We start from the raw sequence: 25,753 nt of genomic DNA, 5'->3' as shown, positions 1-25,753 counted from the left end.
TATTGCCAATTCTTAAGTCACACTATAGCAGCTTCCTGTCCTGCATTAAGTCTGCACTGGACCCAGCTGATGGGGACAGCCTTCTTATTTAATTTGTGCCTTTATTTAAGTGTTTGTCCTGGCCCAAACATCACATCATCGCTTTTTTTTAATCTTTATAAATTGCATGGGAACACAGTGAATGCCAGTCACTTTGGACCTGAGGGCAGCTCAGGCTTTCCTCTGTTCCCAAGCCTCTTGGACAGGACTTATGTGGTCACATTTGAGTTATCAACATTTTGAACTATCCTGCTTGCAAGTGAGTGAGTTAGAGTAGGGAATAAAGCAGGTGGGTTGGAAAAACATTTTCAAGAAATCACCATTTTACATGGGAAAAAAGAACAAATGGAAATAGTCGAAATCTTAACAGTAGTTGTCTTTAGATGGAAACACTAAGTAAAATATCTTCATTATTCTGTGGTTTCCACATTTTCTAAAGTGAGCATATATAGTATTGCTTTTATAATAGGAAAAAGAACTTTAAAATCACCATTTTAAATTATTGATAACCAGTGAAGTCCAAATGAAAAGTAGCCACAGTTTATAGTATGATTAATAAACACACAAGTAGATAGCACGTAGGCCAATATTTTTAGAGTTAACTGGGTCAAAGCATGACTGCAAAAGAGAGAATTGTAGATGCTGGTTGAAATTTGTGATAAAAGATTCAAGCCATTCCATCTCCTTTTGAAATGTAACTGGTAGAAAACAAACAGTCCAGCCGCTGTGGCTCATTTGGTAGAGCATTGTCCCAAGCACCAGAAGGTCACTGGTTCCATTCCCAGTTGTGGCACATGCCCAGGTTATGGGCTCAATCCCCAGTAGGGGGCGTGCAGGAGGCAGCCAATGTTTCTATCTCCCTCTCTGAAATCAATAAAAACACTTTTTTAAAAATCAGTTTAAAAACAAACTAAAAATTTCAGCTTTTGAGCATTCAGTAGCTTAATCAAGTTTATAGGATGCCTGGGATCTGAGAAAAGAATCATGTTCTACAGGAAAGTTAAATTATCATCAGGCTTGTGCTCTCTAAGTGGCACAAATGTTTGGGATGCTTATGATTGGCATGTGGGGTCCATAGTTTGAAGAGTGTTCCTGCTTGGCATTCTCTGGGTCCTTGGAAGGAATAGTAAAAGTCATGGGTCTTACCCACACTCGGGAGAAAGAGGTTATGCTAGGATGTGAATATCAGAAGGCAGAGATCGTAGACAGACCACTTTTAGTCTGTCTGCCATAACTGTCTAGTTCAGTGATGGCGAACCTATGACACGCGTGTCAGAAGTGACACGCAAATTCATTTTTTTGGTTGATTTTTTTTGTTAAATGGCATTTAAATATATATAATAAATATAAAAAATATAAGTCTTTGTTTTACTATGGTTGCAAATATCAAAAAATTTCTATATGTGACACGGCACCAGAGTTAAGTTAGGGTTTTTCGAAATGCTGACACGCCGAGCTCAAAAGGTTCGCCATCACTGGTCTAGTTTCTTGTGTCTTTAGCACCCTGAGCAGTGCATGTCACATGCTAACCTCTAATATTTGAATGAATGGAAGTAATGGGACTATTATATTTCCAACTCCTGGTTTAAATTTTTTTTATTGCGAGAGAGAAAGGAAAAGAGAGAAAAAACACACACAAGAGATTTGTTGTTCCACTTATTTATGCATTCATTGGTTGACTTGTATCTGCCCTGACCGGAGATAGAACTTGCAACTTTGGCGTATCGGCAGGATGACTTCTGCTCATGGGCCACAAAGTTTCAATCGCACTTTTCATGCGCGCCCGCACGTGGTATTTTGTGGAAGAGCCACACTCAAGGGGCCACAGAGCCGTATGTGGCTTGCCAGCTGCAGTTTGCCGACCACTGCTCAAACCAATTGAACTACCCGGCCAGGGCCCAACTCCTAGTTTAAGCCTTTTTCTTCACTACCTTCTCTTCTGTTTCAGAGTTACTGATTTATTTTTGAGAATCCTCTACTTTCATCTTCCTCATGGATGAACTTCAGGATGTTCAACTCACAGAGATCAAACCACTTCTAAATGATAAGGTAAAGATTGCTCTGTTTTCACTAAAATGTAGAGACTACTCTTTCCACTAATCTCTTCTGCTATTAGTTCATTTCTATATTATCTAAATAGTAACTAATTCAAAACATAGTTAGCTTGACTTTCTATGGAGGGAATACTTTTTAAAATATAGCCGAAACCGGTTTGGCCCAGTGGATGGAGCGTCGGCCTGCGGACTGAAGGGTCCCAGGTTCGGTTCCGGTCAAGGGCATGTACCTGGGTTGCGGCCACATCCCCAGTGGGAGATGTGCGGGAGGCGGCTGATCGATGTTTCTCTCTCATCGATGTTTCTAACTCTCTCTCTCTCTCCCTTCCTCTCTGTAAAAAATCAATAAAATATATATTTAAAATATATATATATATATATATATTTTTTTAACCATCTTTTTTGTGCCTTTCCACATTTTTCTTTCCTTCTACTTTGTTTCCACTGGCCAAATTGAATCATGTTATCCTTGAGCTTTTCCTGCTTTTCAGATAGAGATATTAAGGGAAAAAATAATAATGCAAAGTTAAGTAGAAAGCATGAGAGTGGGATTTGACTTAAAATACAAGTATCTTAAGTTTCAATTTCTTTTTTTTTAATGTATTTTTATTGATTTCAGAGAGCAAGGGAGAAGGGAGAGAGAGATAGAAACATCAATGATGGGAGAGAATCATTGATGGGCTGCCTCTTGCATGCCCTCTGCTGGGGATCGAGCCCACAACCTGGGCATGTGGCTTGCCCGGAATTGAACCCAGCACCCTTCAGTCTACAGGCCAATGCTATATCCACTGAGCCAAACCACCTACGGCTTGAGTTTCAGTTTCTCTAAGAAAAACATCCATGGCTACAATACTCTCCCTACAGCTTGTCAAGTATATGATGGGCCCTAACTGGTTTGGCTCAGTGGATAGAGCGTCGGCCTGTGGACTGAAGGGTCCCAGGTTCGATTCCGGTCAAGGGCATGTACCTTGGTTGCGGGCACATCCCCAGTAGGAGGTGTGCAGGAGTCAGCTGATTGATGTTTCTCATCGATGTTTCTAACTCTCTATCCCTCTCACTTCCTCTCTGTAAAAAATCAATAAAATATATTTATTTTTAAAAAAAGTATATGATGGGACCCTTCTGCCAACGTCAAGGTTTTCATCCAGAGATGCCTGAATGTCAGGAGTATGCCTCATTTTTATTTTCGTGTTAAAGAAGTACACAAGCTAAAGACCAGTGTGATATAAGTTACCAAAAAGCTAAGAAAGGCTTATCCTCTCTCTGGTCCCACTCCATTCAGTAAATGTGCCTGAAATTTCTTTTTTTCAGTCCTCTTTGGTTTATTGTCATTGTCCCCTATTAAAATACTCTTGTAGCTTGGTGTGAATGACTACATGGCATTCTTTCCTGAGGGAAGTATTGATGAAGAGTGAGGGTAAAATGGGTGAGGTTGGGCTGAGGGGTACACCAAAAGACGTTGTTGCCTGTTACCTTTTTTTTTTTCTTGCTGAAAGAAAGGCCCTTCACCTACAACTTTTATGGCTGTTGGCTTACTATGCATTTTGTTAATTTGCTATTGAATCCTATCAGCTCCATTTTCTCCCCTGTGACATCATCTCCATCTCCACTTTCCCTCCTTTCTTTATCTTTCACCAGATTTTTTGTTCTTTCCCTTGGCAAGCTGTACACTTTGTTTAGCCCCCTTTGGTTTCTTCTGCTGCTTCCCCCTCATGTTTAAAAAAAACTCCTTTAAGTACTGTCTTTTGGTGCATATGAAGGGCTGTTCCCAAAATGATGTGCCACAAAGAAGAGGAAGGAAATAAAATCTTCTGTAAAGTTTATGCATAGCCACAGAAATGAAGTTACAAGACAGGTAGATAGCCAGTTTAGCTTCTGGAAGATTATAATCTATCCTAAATCTGGCTGATCACCAGAATCAACCGGGGAATTGTTTAAAAATACAGATTCCTGGGTTCCACTCTACACCAACTAAATTGGAATCTGAGGGGAGGAGATATGGACACACAGACATACACCTCTGTGATCACTGTTCCTGCTTGTTGGAATTACTTGGGGAGATGTGAAAATTACCAATGCGTTGGCCCTGCCTCCAGAGGTTCTGATTGAATTGTTCTGCGGTATGGTTGAGCTTTTTAAAAAATTCCCATAATTGCCCTGCCCGTGTGGCCCGGTTATTTGAAGTGCCATCCTGTACACCAAAAGGTTTCAGGTTTAATTCCTGGTCAGGGCACATATCTAGATTTCAAGTTCAAACCCCAGTTGGGGTGCATACTGGAGGCAACTGATTGATGTTTCTCTCTCTCTCTTCCCCTTCCTCTCTAAAAAAAAAAATCAATAAAAACATATCCTCAGGTGAGGATTAAAAAAAAAAAACTCCCATAATTGAGAACGGAGCCTAAAGTGATTAGCCAATGTAGGAAAACCATGACCTAATGGGTCTCAGCTATTTGAGGACTGGGACACAGATAAGAGGAGGACCCTTTCCTAACCCTGGAAGGACACGGGATGCCTGAAGAGGCACCTATACAAAAGAGTTGCAGGATTGATTGCATAGCTCATAGAGAAAGTATATGGAAAAGTGACTGTTACCATAGAAAAGCATTGAATTAATTTCTGAATCCTCCTCTCTAAGGCCACAATGATGCCTTGGCTGTGTCTGATGTATGCCCAAGTTCTATGGACAGAATTGTGCTCCTCTTCCCCCAAATTCATATGTTGAACCCCTCCTACCCGCCCATTGACTTTATTGAAGATAGGGCCTTTAAGGAGGTAATTAAGGTTACATGAGGTCAAAAGAGTATAGCCCTATTCCAATAGGATTCGTGGCCTTTTAAAAAGAGGAAGAGAGAGAGAGAGAGATGGCTACTTTTTGAGGACACAACAAGATGGTGGCCATTTGTAAGCCAGGAAGAGAGCTCTTACTAGAAACTAAACCCTACTGGGATCTTGATCTTGTATTTCCAACCTCCAGAACTGTGAGAAAATAAATTTTTATTGTTTAAGTCACTCAGCCCATGCAGTCTAAGAATTCAAGTAATCAATGCCTCACTTCCTAACATCTGTTAGCTCCTCTTTGATATGCCTGTGCTGTTCCTACCCACTTCCCATGCTCTCTCTCCCTAAAAAGTGCTCCTATTCATTGTGCATGAGAGCTCCCCTGCTCCAGTGAAGCTTTATAGAAGTAGATTGGCAAGAGGTCCTTCTTTGGATGGAACAAAGAATTCCACCCGTTAGCCGCCCCTCCCCTCCCCCCCGCCCGCAATATATCAATGCTTCTGTCTTTGCTGAGCAAGTGGGTGCTTTTGCATACCCTGTGAACGGCATAATGATGATAATGCTGCTTACCCATTATTTCATTTGACTCTGCCAATAGCTTGGTGATGGAGGACACACAGATCAATTATTCCCATGTTGCTGGTGAGAAAATTAAGGCTAAGAGAGGTGAAGTAGCTTACTCTGATTGAGTACCTAAGAATGCCTACTGCAGAGTCTTACCACTACTATGGTTTTGGGCTGGAGAATGGTTTATTGTGGGAGACTGTTCTGTGCATTGTAGGGTATATCCTTGGCCTCTACCCACTCACTGGATGGCAGTAGCATCTCCCTAGTTGTGACGGTCAGAAATTCTCTAGATATTGTCAGATGTCTCCTGAGGGGCAAAGTTCTCCCCAGTTGAGAGCCACTGCTATTAAAGGACAAGCCTTTAGGTTTGAATAGGTATAGATAGATGTCTTGAGTTTTTTTTTGTTTGGGAGGGAGTTTTTTTACTTTAACCTATCCTGCTATTATTTATTAAGCACCTTTTAATGCCAGATGCTTTACATACCTTTTCTCTTTTAATTATCAGAGTATCCCTCTGAAGTAGATAGTATTATTCCTCACTTAGCAGATGAAAATCTGACTGAAAGAGTGGCTTGCCCAGTCAGTAAGTGGCAGAGCCAGGACTAAAACTTACATCTTTCTTATTCCAAAACTTGAGGCCCTTCCACCATGTTCACTCAGTAGGTGTTTTGGCATCACTGCTGTGGCTTGCCCTGTCTCTTTCACTTCATCTTTCTCTCCATTCTCCTCATAGACACACGCTTATACAAAGACATCACTATACTCTCCTGGCTTCAGGGAGCTAAAGGAAATCTAGACCCAATCTAATATGGAGAAATTTGTCCTGAGATGACTGTGAGGAAGCATTCTCAAAATAGTGTTAAGTGAGGCTTTTCTCAGCTCAGAATTGTGAAGAAGTGGGTAATTTTTTGTGCTTGTTTTGGCTCCAGTGATGAAAAGAAGCACCCACTAGCACTTTGCTTTGGGAGGCCAGAAACTGCACAGCAATATGAAATGATTTTTAAAAAAATAGCATTTAATAATTTTCAAAGCATTTTCACAAATCCTCCTATATAATAAAAGGGTAATATGCAAATAGACCAAACGCAGAACAACCGAACAACCAATCAAAGAATGGTATGCTAATGATATACTAAGTCTGCTCAACCGCTCGGTATGACGTGCACTGACCAACAGGTGTAGATGCTCCGACCAGTAGGTTAGCTTGCTGCTGGGGTCTGGACGATTGGGACTTAGCGAGATGGGCCGGACACGTCCTGTAGTCCCTCCCCGGCCCAGCCATGCACCAGTGGGGCCCTTCAGCCTGCTCTGCACCCTCTCGCAATCCAGGACCCCTCGGGGGATGTCAGAGAACCAGTTTCAGCCTGATCCCACAGGTCACTTGCCTTGGGAGGGCACCAGATGCAACAGACGCAGGGCTCATGGCTGGTGAGCGCTGCTGCAGCAGTGCGAGCCTCTCGATCTGGGACTGATTGGGCATGAGCCCGCAGCAGACACAATGGGGCCGGGATGAGTGGGAGCGGCAGGTAGGAGCTGCAGGTGGCGTTGGAGTGCAGGTTTCAGCCCCGATCCCTGCAGGCCTCCCAGAGGGACCCCACCCATGCACAAATTCGTGCCCCAGCCCTCTAGTATCAAATAAATCTCGTAACCTCTTGTAAAATAAGTAGTTAAAGGTATTTTCAGCTTTATTTTACAGATATGGCTTAGAGAGGTTATATGACTTGTCCAACGTTAGTATCTAGTACGGTAGTAAAGCCAGGACTAGATCCCACATTTGTTGATTTCAACTTAAATCAGGGGTCTAGAGATCTTCCCATGATCTGCTCTCTGCCTCTTGTAGCTGGTAGTTTCCACTTCTCACTCAAAAGACCTTATACCAAGCAGGAGAGTTGACTGGGTTTTGCTTCATTTTTCCTGTCCTCCGCTACCTACTATTGGTTCAGATATTACTGAGTCTGATGAAAGCCAGCAGCCAGGCTTGAGAAAATAAGTAGGGGGCCACAATTGGACCCTGCAGAATTGAGAAAACACCAAGAAGGGGTATAAATATTTGGTTGGGAGAAGAGAAACAAGTTATTTACTTTGTTTTGGTTGTTGTTACAGTAGGAACAGGTAGACCCTATTACAGTTTGATTTCTCTTTCTACTAGAGACTAGAAATAGAAATGTGAGGAGAGGAGGGTAGGAGAGAGAACTCAGGAGTTAGCTTTTTATAACCTTCCAATAGTAGAAACAGGCAAAGGGCTAGTGCCAAGGTTTCTTTTAAAAGAAATTTATTGACATTTTCATTAAAGAACTAGAGGCCTGATGCACAAAATTCGTGCAAGGGGCTCAGCCCTCGAAGCCGTGGTGGCTTGCCTCGGCCCTTGCAGCCCTGGTTTCCTCTGAAAGGTTGTCTGGAATGTCGTTTGGCTGTCCGGTCTAATTAGCATATTACACTTTTATTATTATAGATATTCGGGAAGTACTACATCTACTGTGCACTAGAGGGTGGGTGTCCCTTAACATGCTAACTAGGAGGTGATTGTCACATCATTTGTCAGAAATTCTCAAGATGGGACTGGAGCAGGAAATGAGTTCCCAAGCAAGTAATGATACCACTCTGGTAGACAGTTCTCAACACTGTCAGCAGGAGTTGGTGGGAGGAGCCCAAGCCTTAACCATAACTTAGCCTGGTGCCCACAGAGTTTTTATTCCAAGGGGTCAGTGACACATAATGTTAGCCTGATAGTCTGTTAAGGTAGAGGTTTTTTTAGAATTGAAATTGTACTTTTTCATCAGTCTGCAGGTGGTTATCTAAGTGTCTGACCTCTTTATAAGTTTCTTTATGAAGTCTCAGTTTTTTAATTAGTATTTTTGAAGGTAATAATACAGATAATTAAAATATATATACACATACAGCCATACAAACACACATACTCACATATATGTAGAACTTTCATTTTTGTCTCTGGATTATAGCTTGAACAGATTTCTCTTTTAATAGAAATGTCATATTTTATTCTCTAATAGTTTTTTAAAATTAACTTGTTTCTAAAATTTTACTGTTTAAAACAGCTCCCTTCCCCCATTTTAATTTCTAGCATATCATTTGCATATAATTCTTCTTCTTTGATATTTTTATTCAAATTGAGTATATCTATTTTGGGATGTTGATAACCTATGCAAAATGAAATTTATTGCATTTACTAAGTGCTAGGACTGAGAATATAATGGTGAATTAGATAATCTCACTCCCTTCAAGTTCACAGAACAGGTAGATTGACTTAAAATCTTCCTCTTGGTAGTTGGTTCTGTGGTCTTATCTATCTTGTCTTCTTTTCCATTATATCTTTTACTTTCTGTCTTTTGAAACTATATATTCCTCTTGACTAGATCTCATGTTGGGAAACTACATCTCTCTTCTTCTCCCTAGCAATTACTTGTGGGTTTGTTTGTTTTTTTAACTTTTTAAAACTTTCCCTCCGCCCCCCTTTTTTTTCATACTTCTTTTTATTCACTGACCTATTCTTAGTTGCGTTTTGCTTAATCTCCAGGCTTGTATTTGAGAGAATTACTTGTTTTTAATTTACCTTCAGGAACTGGTTCACTTACCTTCTACACCTGGCATGAGATTCTACCAGGAAACGCTCCTCTTAGCTGGTTTCTACCTTGACTGCAGCTTTCAGTAATAATTTATCTTTCTTTTTTGTCTTTCCCCCAATTATTATATTATTTTAATTTTTTTCTTGAATCCCTTTCATCTATTTAAGTCTGCTTAGTGCAAGAATCTCTTTGAACATGGAAACTTGTAAAAGTTTTGTTAGAGTAGAATTATGTCCCTCAAATATCAGAGACAATTAAGTTCTCATGGAAGGGCCCCAGGAAGTCTTGATCCTTCCAGAATACACCCAATAAGCAGTATGAAATTTTTAATGAGTTCAAATAATATGTCTTCACTTGACCACAGATCGAGTAATGGCCTCCATTCAGAAACTCTGGATGCTAAATACTGTCAAACAAACCCAGGCATATCCTTTCTCTAAGATGATCACTCATGAAGCCTGAAGCCATTCTCCAAGAGGGTCTGGCATCTCTTGAAAAAAATGCCAAGAAAACAAGTGTTAGTCTTCTTTCAATTATTAGTACTTTTCTTTCTGAGAGCCTAGCTGTATACATTGGATTAAGAACATGTAGTTGTTTTTTGCTACGTATTCAATAAAGAGAAGTTTGCTTTGATTTCTAGAAAGAATCATCTCTTTCCACTTTTGGCATTTCCCTTTGTGCTCATCTCAGAGACTTCAGGGCTTCACAGAATGCCTCATGACTGGTGCTTTATTTGGGGGAAGGTGCAAGTTGAATCAGGAATCGGGCTCACTGGTCATTTATATTCTACTCAAACCATCTACCCTAGTATATAAGACGGCCCTTCTTTCTGCTTCTTATCGTTAATTAGAAGGTAAACAAATTGGCCCGGCCAGTGTGGCTCAGTGGTTGAGCATTAGGTCATGGTTCGAGTCCCTGGGTTGCGGGCTCGATCCCCAGTGTGGGGTATGCAGGAGGCAGCCAATCACTGATGTTTCTATCTCTCCCTCTTCCTTCCTCTCTGAAATCAGTAAAAATATATTTTTTTTAAAAAAGAAATTAAACACAGTGATTTCTCTGAAGGAGTTCTTGGGCATATTATGGGGCTAATGGGAGCTGTGGAATATTATAATCCCTTTTACCTGTAGCGGCATTCCTGAGAAATAAGCGTCCCAGTCCCATCTGCACGGTATCTTTGTTATCTCTCCAAGCTCTGATAGCATCAGACTTTATTTTGTGAACTTGGTTTCATGCCAGGAATAATACTTCAGACCAGCTGTCTCCACCACCCTTTCCAGTTCTCAGTATTATCTGCAGTCTCTCTGACTGGTAACCTATTGTGATTTTACTGCCACCTTTAGAGAACTAAGGTCTGTTCATCCATAGCCTTATTCCTGCAAAAGCTTTCTCTATCTAAATCAGTTCTGTCCAGAAGTTTCTGCAATCATGGAAAAATTTTTTTATCTTTGCTGTCCAATAATACAGTTGCCACTAGCCATGTGTATCTGCTGAGCACTTGAAATGTGGCAAATGTGACTGAGAAACTGTAACATTTAAATTTAATTGCCACATGTCACCAGTGACTACCATATTGGATAGTGCTGCTTTAATGTACTAGTTCCTCTTATCTGGAGGACAGTTTGTTTCTTTGGGGTTTTTTATACCATACTGGGCTGTGTTTTTAAGATCTCTGTTTTGTCCTGCCAGCAGTGGAATACAGAATTGTTTCTGAGAGGATCTTCTTTTGTTTTTTTAATTGACCATTTTATTTGTTGTTTTTTTTAATATATTTTTTAATGTTTTTATTAATTTTTGGAGAGAGAGGAAGGGAGAAGGATAGAGAGATAGAAACATCCATGAGAGAGAAACATCATTGATCAGCTGCCTCATGCACTGCCCCTACTAGGGATCAAGCACACAACCCAGGCATGTGCCCTGACTGTGAATTGAACCAGTGACCTTTTGGTTTCTGGGTCAATGCTCAATCAGCTGGGCAAAATATTTTTTTTTTATTGATTTTTAGAGAGAGAAGAAGGGAGAGGGAGAGAGGGAGGGAGAGAAATACTGATGTGAGAATGCAAAATCGATTGGCCAGGAATTGAACTAGCAACCTTCTGGTGTGTGTGACTGTGCCCAACCAACTGAGCCTTTTTAGCCAGGGCTAAGAGGATGTAAAGGAGGGATGGGACTGTTTAGTGACCAGCTGTCTAGATCTCTGAAGGGGCAGCTTTTGGGAAGGTGCTTATTAGTAGCTCCACACCTTCGGGAGACCATTGTAGGCAGAATATATATTTTATGATAACATAGTTTCTAAATAAAAAGAGGTTTCTTTCAGGGCTTTACTTTATGAAAAATCAAATCAGAAGGGTTTTTTTCCCTCCCAAACATATCACTCATTATCATTTTTATACTCTTATGTCATGCTCTTGGACTCTGGCATTTAAAATGCTACAAAAATGCCTCTGAGTCATTCCCATTGACTTTTTTTTTAATCAAACGTTACTGTGATATAATCTCTTTTTTAGAAGGTAGGTGAATTCTCCTTCGATCTTTTGACTATGATTTGCTTTTTAAATGATTCAGTGAGGTGTCCTTTTTCCTATCAGCAGTTTTATAGAATGCAACAGATAGGTCAGTGTATTAGGAATCCTGTTTTGTTTTTCTTTCTCTCCAGTGACACTTTCTTCCTCATTCAATTTCAAGTCTTCCATTTCCAATCCATCTATATCTTTGTTCTCTCCTTAATCCTTTCTTTAATTCCTGGTTCTAGGCACTACTGCCTTCCTTATTCCTCTCAGGAACTCCTTTCCTCCCAGGTGCTCCTTGGTTGGTTATAAGTTTGCTGTCAGACTCTGATCCATGTCTTACCCTCTTCCTACAAGTTCTCACTGCTCTTCTTAGATAGAGAGGCAAGAAGTTACAAGCTTTACTGGGAAAGCAGGCTGCTTTCTTTTATACTAGGGGCCCAGTGCACGAATTTGTGCACCTTGAAAGGAACTGTGGGCCGCGAGGCTGCGGTGGGCACAGGGGCAGGTCTCAGCCCATCTTCCACACCCGGCCCCTCCCTCCAAGGCCCCCTGTCCCCTATCTGCCTGCAGCCCTGCTGCTGCCACCACTGCTGCTCCCATGTGCTGATGGCACCGGCCCCACTTGCACCTGCTGATGGCATGGAGCAATTGGGGCCTGCGCCAGCAGCGGGAACAAGCGGGACCAGTGTTGTCAGCAGGTGCGAGGGGCGGCTGCTGCCCCGATTGCCCCTCAGGAGCAGGAGGAGGTGGAGAAGCCCTGAGGGGCAATAGGGCTGGCAGCCATACTTGCACCTGCTGACAGCGCCGAGCAGTCGGGGCCTGGCGCCGGCAGCAGGTGTGAGTGGTGGCTCTGGCTCTGGCAGCGGGTGCAAGCGGGGCCAACACCAGCGGCAGGTGTGAATGCTGGGCAGGATCGCAGTGCGCGGGAGCAAAGAATTTTCAGTAAACACCAGATGTTTGCCCTTATGACAGCGATTGGCGCCCCGCCTTGGTCTGGCACCCCTGCTCACCTGCTCTACCATCCCTCCATGGCCAACGCCCACCATGTTCCACACTCTACCGCCTGCTGCCAATGCCCGCCATGTTCTGTGCATGCCCCCTGGTGGTCAGTGCACGTTATAGTGACCGGTTGTTCAGTTGTTCCACAGTTCGGTCTATTTGTATATTAGGCTTTTATATGTATACTAGAGGCCCGGTGCATGAAAATTTGTGCACTCAGGGGGGTCCCTCAGCCCGGCCTGCGCGCTCTCACAGTCCGGGACCCCTCGGGGGATGTACACCTGCAGGCTGAGGCCCGCTCCCTGGGGAATCAGACCTAAGCTGGCAGTCAGACCTCCCTCTGGCAGCCCAGGAGCCCTCAGGGGATGTCTGACTGCGGCTTAAGCCTGCTCCTCGGGGAGTGAGCCTAAGCCGCAGTCAGACATCCATAGTGCTGCTGAGGAGGCAGGAGAGGCTCCTGCCACCACCACTGCATTCGCAGCTGTCAGCCCGGCTTGTGGCTGAGCGAAGCTCCCCCAGTGGGAGTGCACTGACCACTAGGGGGCAGCTCCTGCATTGAGTGTCTGCCCCCTGGTGGTCAGTGTGCGTCATAGTGACCAGTCGTTCTGCCATTAGGGTCAATTTGCATATTACCCTTTTATTATATAGGATAGACTCTTATGAAGTCCACCAAGGTATAATCTCACCTCTAAAAACTCAACTTTTACTAACACACGTTAGGAACCCATCCTGCCTCTGAAGACTTTTTATGAGAAGAACCATTTTAGTTTATGGCAACCAGTACACTACACATGCACTGCTTTCACTGTGAACTGAATTTGCTGCACATTTGGGGAAGCCACATGGGGAAACTGACTGTGTTTTCTGCCTTCTGTTGACAGAATGGTACACGAAACTTCCAGGACTTTGACTGTCAGGTAAGGACTGTACAAGCACCACGGAGGTCTGTGTACAGGTTTTCTGCCGTGCTTCCCTCCCTGTGCTGGTGGTCGTGTAGAAGTGGATCTCTCTTCATAGCAGTCACAGCTCCTTCGTGTTTTTTTAGTTATTATATCTAACTTATTTAAAATAATTTGCTATTATATTCAAAATTTGCCTGCCAGGGCCTATTTTTATGGTTGTAGGTTACTGTGTCTGTGTGATTAAGATCTCCTTTCATCAAATGATACTAGAAACCCCAGTCACAGGTGTCAAATGGAGGGTTGTCACCTCACTCCAGAAAAGATGGGGGAAGGGTAGTTTGGAGGGGAAACTTAACAAAATCTTTTCCTAAAAAAAAAAAAGGCAAGTGTTATTAATACAAAATGTAGGTTTCTATTAGCTTTATATTTAGAAATACAAAATTCAACCTGACTCATTAGTATTTTCTTAAATGATACTGTTCTCTTCCTACTCTATTTTTTTGTTTGGTTAGTTTTTTCCCCTGTAACTCTATTGCCAATTTAAAAATTAATAAAATGAACCAGCAACTCTTGATCTGTCTACTTTATCTATTGACTGGCCCTGAAAGAAATGGGAGGAAGGAATGAGTATATGGAAATGGGAATCTTATAAGCCCATGCAGTCCAGCTCCTGTTTTGGGGATGGTGTCAGAGCAGTGGCTGTCAGAAGCAGCGTGAAGTAGACTCACAGGGTACTAGGCAGAAAAGGAAGGTGTTGGGAAACCAACTTCCTTGCTTGCAGGATTTCACCAACCCATATACCCAAAGGCAAATAGTTATTTTCAGATATTCACTTTATGTTAACTGTAGTGAAATCTATAGCATTAGCATCAAAAGGAAGGACTAATATTTATCTCATAGGCAAACCAGTTATATCATAATTTACAGAGTAACTATTATAGATATTACATATGTCATCTCCAGTTCTTGGAACAGTATCACAAGGTGTGTGTGTGTGTGTGTGTTTAAATATGTTTTTATTGATTTCAATGAGAGGAAGGGAGAGGGGGAGAAAGAGAGAAACATCAATGATGAGAGAGAAACATGGATCAGTTGCCTCCTCCTGGGGATGGATCCTAAAACCCAGGCATGGGCCCTGACTGGGAATGGAACCATGACCTCCTGGTTCATGGGTCATGTGGCTCAATGGCTGAGCTGGGTACAAGGTAGTAAGTTGGGGTTGAAAAACCCCATTCTTCCTGAATCCATTGCCTGTTCTTTCCCACCTGGAAATGTCCAAAGCTGAGATGTTATAAGGAGTTGAATGGTATGGAAAGCTGAGGTTCCTTGGCAGGATACATGAGACTCACTTTGTAAGGGGCAGTGTGCTCATTGTGTTGTTATAGATTTCTGAATCCTAGTGTGACTATTTGTTACTATATATATACAACGTAATCAACCTAGTACTGGTAGGAAATCATTTGCTATATTCCTTTACTCAAAAACAAGAAGTCGCCCTAACAGGTTTGGCTCAGGGGATAGAGCGTCGGCCTGCAGACTGAAAGGTCCCAGGTTCGATTCCGGTCAAGCGCATGTACCTTGGTTGCGGGCACATCCCCAGTAGGTGGTGTGCAGGAGGCAGCTGATCAATGTTTCTCTCTCATTGATGTTTCTACCTCTCTATCCCTCTCTCTTCCTCTCTGTAAAAAATCAATAAAATATAAAAAAAACAACAAAAAACAAAAAGTCATATTATTTTTTAATAGATGGTAGCAGTCAAGTTTGGGTTTAGTGTTTTTAATTTTACCTAATTTCATCTATGGTTTGGATCCTAGATTGAACCTGTTGAACTTGATTGCTGTTAATATTTGATATAATTTACCTAGAAGGAAATCATTTGAAAGAGGGACAGTAAAATTCAAGGTGAGGAATTCCAGAAATAGTATTTGTAAACTCCTGCCAAAAAGTGTGGAAGCATTTATTTTCATCAAATTGGATATCCCCTCCCCAAAAAAGAACATTGGAATATAAAAACTTACAGCTCATTGCAAAATAGATTTTAAAAATACCAAAAAGTAAATAAATAAATATCACTTGTTTTTTACCGTTGTTAATATTTTAGAATATAGCCTTTAGGATTTTTTAATGCATACATATACTTAGATATAAATGAAATTGAGTTTTAGAAATATAAATATCTTGATATTTTGGGTGAAACTTTAGTAACATGTTCTGGCCTTATGAAATGCAACTTTTAATTCATTTCTGATACAAATAGAATGGTGGCAGGTGTGTGTCACTGGTGTTTTAATGTATAGCTTCTTTGTGTTTTTTTTTTTTTTTAATATATTTTATTGATTTTTCACAGAGAGGAAGGGAGAGAGATAGAGAGAGTTAGAAACATCGATGAGAGAGAAACATCGATCAGCTGCCTCCCGCACACCCCCCACCGGGGATGTGCCCGCAACCCAGGTACATGCCCTTGACCGGAATCGAACCCGGGACCCCTCAGTCTGCAGGCTGACGCTCTATCCACTGAGCCAAACCGGTTTTGGCTTCTTTGTGTTTTAAAAAAGAAAAAAACATAGGCTCTTTTCCTCCTTCCAGAACTCAGGAATGCTCTCCTACCACCATTCTCATCTGTCTCTTTGTGAAAGGATTTTGTGAGGTTCTGGAGACTGGTGGCAGCTAGGTCAGGAGTCTAGCAACAGGCTGATTAAAGGAAGGCCTAGGAGTTGGGAACTGTGATGTGGGAAGTCTAGAGTGCCTAATTTGCCTGAAGGCTTCTCAGAAACCATTGGGCGTTCTTAAGAGACAAAGCAGAACAAGTCTATAAAGCTGGCATTGTCACTAAACGGAAAGGCATTCAACCTTGGCATTGGTGTTGTCTATTAGCATAACTGTGGGCTTCTTCTGATCTGTCTTGCCTCAAAAATCTTAAAGGAATCTTTGCTGATATCCCAGGAAGTTATCTTGGCATCATCAATTAAGCTCATAACTTCAGTCTGAACCGATTTTTCCTTACTAATCAACTAGGTGTTTGTGTGTGTCTTTTCAATAACTGAAAATGTAATTAAAAGCATACCGTTTCTCTTGGTTCTTCGATTGTCCCAAGTGTTTCATTGCTCTATAGCTTCTCTGAGGCAAACAGCAGTCATATTTGTGTATTACAGTAATGAAGGAATGGGTGATTAGAGGTGACATGCTTAGAATTGATGAGAAAAGAGAAATGAGCCTATTGCCATTTGGAACAATGAATCAGCAGGCTTAGTGTCCGTTTATCTACTTCATTGTTGCTTAATTCTCTTCTCCTTGTGAGACTGTTTAAAAGCTTGGAATTAGAGCTGAAACAAATGCTGTTGCTTCTGTGTATATGATATTGCTTTAAAGAAAATAACACTTATCCTGTGTATGATCAGAAACAAATTTAGAAAATTCAAAAAAGTATAAAAATAAAGATTACCTATTATCCTGTTACCTAGAGATAACCATATTCTATTATATTTCTTTCCAGTTTTTACTTTTTCATTCTGGTTATCAAAAGAGTACATGCTCATAGTTGAATATTTGGAAAGCAGAGAATAAGAATTAGAAAGTAGTTGGGGGAAAATTCATAATTCTATAACTCAGGGACAACCCTGTTAATATAGTGTTGAAATATATGTGTATATGTAATATTAAAATAATCAATTTTTAAATTTCTTTAGTTGGTTATACTGGATATACAGTTTTGTATCCCCTTCTCTGACTTAGTAATAGAACACAATCTCATTTCCATAGTTTTAAATTCATAAAAATTTCTAATGGCTACCTGTTATTTAATCATATAGCTATGCCATGACATAGTATTTCATTATTTTTGGAATTAGATTGCTTATGATATCTTCACTGAACATTTTAATGCATAAATTTTATCCACACTTTGAGTTATTTCCTTAGATTAATTTTTGGAATGAGCATATTTAAGGCCCTTGGCATACCTTGTCAAATTGCCTTCCACTTCCACCAGAGGTTTACTCAATAAATATTAATGGAGAGTGAAAAGCTGCTGTCTGCCAGGATATATCATTCTCATAGAAGAGAATAGAGTTCTTGCTCCTAGGGTAATCCACGCAGGCCAATGGCTGGCTGTTTAAATGCAGTAGCTCTTTAGCCTTGGCTGGTGTGACTGAGTTGGTTGAGTGTCAACCAGTGTACTGAAAGGTTGCTGGTTCGATTCTGGGTCAGGCCACATGCCCAGGGAGGCAACTGATGGATGTTTCTCTCTTCCTCTCCCTTCTTCTCTCTCTAAAATCAATTTTAAAAACATATTTTAAAAAATACAGTAGCTCCTTATTGGCCTGCGGACTGAAGGGTCCCAGGTTCGATTCCAGTCAAGGGCACATGCCCAGGTTGCCGGCTTGATCCCCAGAAGGGGGCATGCAGGAGGCAGCCGGTCAATGATTCTCTCTCATTATTATTATTTTTTAAAAATATATTTTATTTAGTTTTTACAGAGAGGAAGGGAGAGGGAAAGGGATAGAGAGTTAGAAACATCGATGAGAAAGAAACATCGATCAGCTACCTCCTGCACACTCCCTGCTGGGGATGTGCCCGCAACCAAGGTACATGCCCTTGACTGGAATCGAACCTGGGACCCTTCAGTCTGCAGGCCGACACTCTATCCATTGAGCCAAACTGGTTAGGGCTCTCTCTCATTATTGATGTTTCTATCTCTCTCCCTCACCTTTCCTCTCTCTGAAATCAATAAAAGTGTATTTTTTTAAAAAGGAGATAGCCCAATAGATAAGAAAATTTTTTAAAAATACCATAGCTCTTTAGAGGACTGATTTATAGAACCCAAGTGTGAGAAGTGGTTTTTAGTACCATAATTCAAATGTATGTGACCGGCCTCTTCTAAAGGGTTTTAAACAGTTTTAAACTCTTCCCAATTACTTGTTGAATGGTATTGTTACAAAAATAAGATTAAGTGAAATAAATATCCTGAACATTCTTTCCATAGGAAAGAGGTGTTTGGAGACAGCTGGGATTCAGCCGTCTGCTGCAGTCTGTTACAGATTTTGATCAGTAGTTACATGCTCCTCCCCTGGCCTTGAAGGATGCAAATGTGGTCCCGGTCCACTTATTGGCCACTGCTTCCCTTTGTATGCCCCACACACCCGCAGGAAAACTGGAATTATTACTGACCTACCCCTACTTCTGCTCTGCAGTTTTCCTTTCATAATGGCCTCTGTTTATAGTTCCTCCCCTTGAGATGCCCTCCACCTTTTGTTGGTTTTGGGGAGTGAGAGAAAGGTTGATTATTAAGTTTTAAGGACATATGTGACTTTATTCTCAATTGGAGGGGAAAAAAGAATTTTATAGAAAAAAATGAGTTTATTTTTTTAATAATCACCACTCCCAATTTCAGTTCCCTTTTCTCCTGTCACTAGAGGATTTATTTCTCTGACAAGCTCTGTTTCATCATGGGCTTGATAGCTGCCATCTGCCTCAAACTCACATTTATCTAGCTTAGCAACCTTACTGGGAAGAGAAGATCTTTACCTATAATTCTAGGGAAAAGGTCAGGGAAGACGTATTGGCTTAGATGGGTCAGGTCATGGGCGGGGAGGGGGTCACATGCACATACCTGGACCCCTTCCACCTGCACTTTCCTAGAGAGTCCATGTTCTGAAGGTGTTCTGGGCTATTGTGTGTGGGTTAAATCATCATTCACTCTTTTTCTTATTATTGTCATCAAAGGCTATGTGAAAAAGGTATTAGAGTTGGCTTTGAAGGAGGAAAAGGTATATTTTATGTTGACATATTGCAAGAGAAGCTTCCAGATGAAGAGTATGATTTATGAGGTTGAGAGTATGGGTAGTTGAAAAATAAAAGATGTCTGAATGGGTGTTGATTGAACTAGGCTGAAAGATATAAGAGTAAGAGGGGAGAAAACTGAGGATAGAGTCAGAGAAAATTTGATGTAGAACTTTAAAAAGAAAAATGTGTTCTGATAGGTAGAAGGCTGACTAAGTAATTGTGGAGGCCAGTTCTTTTACTAGGGGATTAAATGAGCAAATGAACTTTATACCACTACACAGAGGTAAGGTAATGGTGGGAGTATTACATCACAAATTCCTATATAATAATAAAAACTATACCAAAGGCTCAAATAGTAACTGCTTACTAGATGCAGAAGAAAATTTCATACTAATAAAAACATTGACATTTCCAGGAGTATGTTGTCATACAAGTTTACCTAACCTCTTTCAGACTGGCCAGAGAGAGGAAGAAGTACTAACAGGCACAAAGTGATCAAAATTTAACTGAGTTCAGAGAGATATGATAAGTCAGATTGTATAGTTCTGGTGATAGCAACATTTAGCTAAAGGAAGATGACTCAGAAAAAAAGTGAAAGTTAATTATTATTCAATAATGGTAATATCCTAAATGTTTAAATTCTTAAAAAAGACTTTTAAACTACATCTTTGATTAAGAGGAAGACAGTCTAGGATGGAGAAGTGTGTTGGGGACCAATGTGATTTCAGGTTGTTTTATAAGCCTGGAGAATAAAGGGTCAAGTACATAACCTTGGAAATAGTAAATAATCAGAGAATACTGGAAAAGCTCTATGACCAGAGCCTATTAGATGCTACCTGGGCTATGCCCTTGAGCACAGACTCATTGTGTAGTCATACCCTGTAGAATACTAGGGTGCAGGGTGAGGGAACTGCAGAAACAGCCTGTGGAACACATGATATGACTAAAGTGGAAAGGTGTTGGCAGCTTCACCTCTATATGGCCTGCCTATTGAGTCAGCTCTGTAGCCAGGGTCTCTACTCACTCATCTTTAGATGGAGACTTCAAGCTCTTCACTCACAAGGCCACAACGGCTACAAATAGAAGTCTGTAGGGAGGTGAGTATCTCCTTTTTATATTCTTTGTTCTAATACCATTTACATTCACAAACTTTGAAATGAAGAGAAACTATATGAATTGCTCAAGCACTCTTGACCCTTTGATATTTGGTCATTACACAGTTTGAGGGTATATTATGGGAGGTAGGAGCTGAAGTCTCCCTAAAAAGTTAAAAGTTTTGTTAGTCAATTTTAACTCTGAATTTCATCTAGATTATCAAATGATGAAAAAGTAGTTACTTTGCCCCATTCCCTCACCTACTTTTAACCCATCTGTTATATCTCCCTTTTCATCATTCTTCTGAACTTCCTTCACAGCTCACTATCCCCCATCCCATTCCACACCTTACCCCACTGCTCCCCTACACACACACACACACACACACACACACACACTATCCCCATCAATTACCTGGCCTCAGGAGGTCTGCTAACCTCAGGGCCAAAGTGTAAACCGGTTTTCCCCTCCGGTCTCAGTAGTACAGCTGAAGCCAAATGAGAATATTTAAACAAGACTCTACTGAAGGAAGATATGATGGAAGGAAGTCTCCAGCAACCAGATTGTCAGAATGACAAATTGTTGCACATTCTCTTCAATTTGGTTTCTCCTGTAGTGTCACCCATCTGGCAGGGGCCTGCATCGCTCTCCCTCTTTATTCTTTCTTTCTCTCAAAAAATAAAATGACAGAGCAAAGCTTCCTTGGGTTCCCTTTTAAAATCTATCCTCTCTCAGGAGGAAACAAGTCCTAATGTTAGTGCCATTCCTTTTCCTCCAAGTTCTTACACTTTAAATATATAATCTATTTAGTGCTTCTTTTTTTAAAATCTGTGGTATATTATACACATAACTTTCTGCATTTCTATTCAGCATTGTGTTTTTAAGATTTCTCTATGTATTAATGCTCATAGTTCTAGTTCATTTTTATCTGTATTTTATTATATGAATATGTCATAATTCATTTCTCAGTTTCCCTATTGATGAATATTTAGGCTGTTTTCAATTTTTTTTACATTATTAATAAGGCTTCAATGTATATTTCTGTATATGTCTGACCATATTTGAGAATTTCTTTAAGATTATACCTAAAAGTAAAACTGCTATAGGGTAGACACCTCTAAAATTTACTAGAAATTACCAAATTGTTTACCAGAGTAGCTGGTCCAGTTTACATGCCCACCAACAGTGTATGAGACTTAGTTCTCTACATGTTGGCCAACACTTGGCATTATCTAACTTTAAAAGTTTTGCCGTTCTGGTGTGTCTGAAATCACATTTCTGTGATTTAGTTTATACTCTCCTGACTGCTAATAGAGTTAATGGCTTCCTTCTCAATTTTCTATCATACCATCTTGTTTATTTCTTTCATAGCATTTATCACAAGCTATTATTATGGGTCAGTTGATTTGTGTGTTTATTGTCTGCCTCCCTGCTAGAACATAATCTCTCTATGAGAGCAGAGACCCTGTCTCTCTTATTCACTGTTTTATCCCCAGAGCTCAGTCCTTCTGGAAGTAGGAGTTCAATAAATTGTTGTTTAATGAATGAGCCTGATTGTGGTGGAGGGAGTTCCTCAATAAGTCTGACATGAATACAAGAGAAATGCTTATACAGTAACAGGAATTTATCTTTTACTAGAGGCCCAGTGCATGAAATTCATGCACGGTGGTGGTGTGTGTTCCTCAGCCCGTCCTGCACCCTCTCCAATCTGGGATCCCTCTCACAATCCAGGACTGTTGGCTCCCAACCGCCTGCCTGCCTGCCTGGTCACCCCCTAACCACTCCCCTGCCAGCCTGATCAATGCCTAACTGCTCCCCTGCTGGCCTGGTCACCCCTAACTGCCCTCCCCTGCTGGCCTGGTCACCCCTAACTGCCCTCCCTTGCCAGCCTGGTCGCCCCCAAATGCCCTCCCCTGCTGGCCCGGTCACCCCCAACTGCCCTCCCCTGCAGGCTTGGTCACCCCCAACTGCCCTCCCTTGCCAGCCTGGTCACCCCCAGCTGCCCTCCCTGCCAGCCATCTCTTGTGCACATGGGGGCGGCCATCTTGTGTGTTGGAGTGATGGTGAATTTGCATATTACCTCCTTATTAGATAGCATTCCTTCCATTCAAACCCTATATTTTATTTCATAGCCAGTTAGTGCACAGTACCTGATTCTCTCCTTCATTTCTTCCCCTTTTCAATCCTTTGAATAGGAGGTAGTAATAGTAGAGAATAGCAGGCCTATTGAGTCACTCATGGTTTGATTTGATAGAAATATCTGCTCTAGCCTAGGGCCTATGATTTGAGATACATTGCTCATCACTTAGCCTAAGATTGTTCTGTGCCCTACATCAGAGAAGAAACCAACACTCTGATGAGATTCATTATTACAAAGGAAATTAAGTTGGAAGCCCTTTGCCTTTGTTGGGATTCTTATTGACAGAGTTAATCTTGTCTTATCTACTGTAAGACTTTCTGAGATAGGTGTGGATGACTTTGTCAGCAAAATTTCACTAGGCTAAATATGATAATTTTTTACTTTTGAAAGATACAGACTTTGAAGAAGACTAGAGTAAATTTGTTAACTTATCTACAGTCTCTTTTTTTCCCACCCAATCACTCTTAGTGCTGGTCTTAGCAGCTCTGATTGCATTGTGTTCCAGCTTTGTTCAGTTCCTCAGCTCTGCTCTGACTAATCTTGAACTTTACTCATTGCTTTGGTTAGGATCCTTTAGGGTACAGGGAATATGCCCATTCAAACTAGCTTAAACAGAGACAGTCCAGGGATGTCTCTGAAATTAAGCTAGAACCAGGAATTAGAGCAGTGAAAATGCCTGGTATTAACTCTCAAGTTTACATCTCTTTCTAGAGAAAAACCAAGCCGAGGGTGGAATCTCTTAGTGCCAATTACAAATTCTCAGGGAAGGAAACTGACCCAGCATGGACCATATGCCCATCTGACTCCAGTTAGTGGTGGCCATAAGGTTACAGTCTTTAAACCTGGCAGCCAACAGCCACTCCTGTAATGCATGGTGACACTGAAGGGCAGCTCCTAGGAAAGGGGAGAGATTTAGGCATACACCCCATAGGTCTGCTGAGCTTACCAGTTGCTGAAAATACATGTACTAGTAGCGGTTCTGAAGTCTCTGGCTTTTTACCCAGTAACTTTACATCTTCTGCGTCCTTAGTTTTGCTCACCTTAGGTCGTACTGGCTCCTTACTCAACTTGTTGACCACCTTTCCATAGCCAATTTCAGATATATTATCAACAGATCCCTGATTTCTCCTACTTAAGGAAGTAAGCTTTGTGGATAAGAAGATATATATTTTTCTCATTTATTTATTTGATGTTTATCTGAAAGTAATTAGAAAGTAGGAATATTCTGTATAATATAGCATCTCTCTGGTATGCTTATAGTTCAGAGATTTGTCCTGCCCCAGCTAGTGGGAAATAGCTGTGAATCATATATGGTGAAACTTCAGCAACCTGGGAAGTCCATTCTGCCTTTGCTGAGACCTTACATTCTCTTGTTACAGGAACATGATATAGAAACTCCTCATGGTATGGTCCACGTCACTATAAGAGGCCTACCGAAGGGGAACAGACCAGTTATTCTGACATATCATGACATTGGCCTCAATCGTATGTATTTGATTTTATATCTTTCCTTTGTATTATAATATTTAATCTTTGTATATTAAATACATACATAAGAGATCCTCCTATAAGAACATAAGTTTTCTTCTCTCTGCCTTTACCTTCCCTCTTCACATTAATGCAGGATTCAAGTTCCCCATTGCATGCACTTGGGGGATACTGGAATTATATCTCACCTCTGTCAGATTTACTAAAGAACTAAGGTTATATGATGAACTGGTTAAGAAAGTAAAACGGAAGTCAGGGGTTTTTTTGGTCTATACTTCTTTTGTTTTTTTCCATATTTCAAGTTAGAAAGTCTAGGGTTTGAATTTAACTTAGTGGTGAACTCTTTAATGAATTGGTAAAAGTATTTTTTTTAAATATATTTTATTGTTTTTTTACAGAGAGGAAGGAAGAGGGATAGAGAGTTAGAAACATCGATGAGAGGGAAACATCGATCAGCTGCCTCCTGCACACCCCCTACTGGGGATATGCCCACAACCAAGGCACATGCCCTTGACCAGAACCTGGGACCCTTCAGTCCGCAGACTGACGCTCTATCCACTGAGCCAAACCGGTTAGGGCTAGAGCTAGAGTTTTTATAGAGAAGTGATTTAATCATTATACTAACAGGTTGGCAATTGAAGCAGTAGCCCGTCCCTTCACCCCAACCTTTTTCAAGATGAATGCTCACAGTCTCCCATATGATAAGTGTAAATAGCCCAAGATACTCACTCTAGCCAAGTTCTTGGACTATATTAGTGTTTCTATGTAAGATTGAAGAATAAGGCACATGAAAATGATAGCACTATGGGTATAAGATTATCTTATGCAGCACCAGGATTGGTTTCCACTTTGTAGACATTGTGAAGTATTGAGAATTAATTATTTTCAAGTCATTGAGATATCTGGTATTTAGCTTTTAGGGCAGCTTGAATCAGACAGATTGTTCAGACACCTTTTGGTAGGTCAGTGATTAAAAGGCAGTGAAAGGGGATGATGATACGTAATTTTGTGATCAGTAGTGGAAGTTGGGGACAAATGGAAAGCCAACAGGCTTATGAGCATTTTTACTCTTGCAGATAAATCCTGCTTCAATGCGTTCTTTAACTTTGAAGACATGCAAGAGATCACTCAGCACTTTGCTGTCTGTCATGTGGATGCCCCAGGCCAACAGGAAGGTGCACCCTCTTTCCCAACAGGGTAAGGCCATGAGCAAGATCTTTTGGAAGACATGCACTCAGAAAAACAAATGACTGCATTCCAGCTGGATTTTTAAATCCTCACTTGAGGATGTGGATATATTTTTTGTTGATTTTTGAGAGAGAGAGAAACATCAATGTGAGAGAGAAACATTGATGAGTTGCATCCCGTGTGCCCCAACTGGGGATCAAACCCGCATCCTTTTGGTGTATGGCACAGAGCCCAAACATCTGAGCCACACTGGACAGGGCCCTTCCCAGCTGATTTTAGCACAGTCCACAGGTTATACTTATCAACCAACTGTTCTCATATTTCCTGTCCTTGCTCTGAGAGGACTGTTATATATAATATGTTGAAGAAAACTGCATGTTTTTCCATATCCAGGAATGGCTTTCCAAGGTGGGAACCTGTCTTCCTGTAATTGGTAGGCAGAAGTGTCTGGAATGCCCATTTCTCACTGTCTTTTATCTCTTCCTTTCCATCTATTTAAAATCTGTCATTTTGTGTTCCTCCCCAACTACCTAGGCCTGAACTCAGATCCCTCTGAGCTTCCGAAGAGTATTTCCCACTCTACCTCCCAGTCTGGTGACAGGAATTTGAATATCTGTATAGCCATTTATTC

General features: G+C 41.1%; 1 protein-coding gene across 5 annotated transcripts in view; it reads left to right on the top strand.

The window, feature by feature from the left end:
* The window catches only part of NDRG3 (NDRG family member 3), an 83,381-nt gene that overhangs the window by 16,460 nt on the left and 41,168 nt on the right, over positions 1–25,753 (top strand). For all 5 annotated transcript variants that reach the window (XM_081097084.1, XM_081097082.1, XM_081097086.1 and 2 more), the window contains exons 2-5: positions 1,988–2,088; positions 13,410–13,445; positions 23,826–23,931; positions 25,011–25,131. In XM_081097084.1, coding sequence (XP_080953210.1) covers positions 2,032–2,088; positions 13,410–13,445; positions 23,826–23,931; positions 25,011–25,131 — 320 coding nt within the window. In that variant the 5' untranslated portion in view covers positions 1,988–2,031. The remainder of the gene's footprint in view (positions 1–1,987; positions 2,089–13,409; positions 13,446–23,825; positions 23,932–25,010; positions 25,132–25,753) is intronic.

This window comes from Myotis nattereri (assembly GCF_964212035.1).
Source record: "Myotis nattereri genome assembly, chromosome: 8".
In the NCBI taxonomy this organism is placed as follows: Eukaryota; Metazoa; Chordata; class Mammalia; order Chiroptera; family Vespertilionidae; genus Myotis; species Myotis nattereri.
Note: the sequence above shows the minus strand (reverse complement) of the source record. Positions and strands in the feature narration are given on the sequence as shown.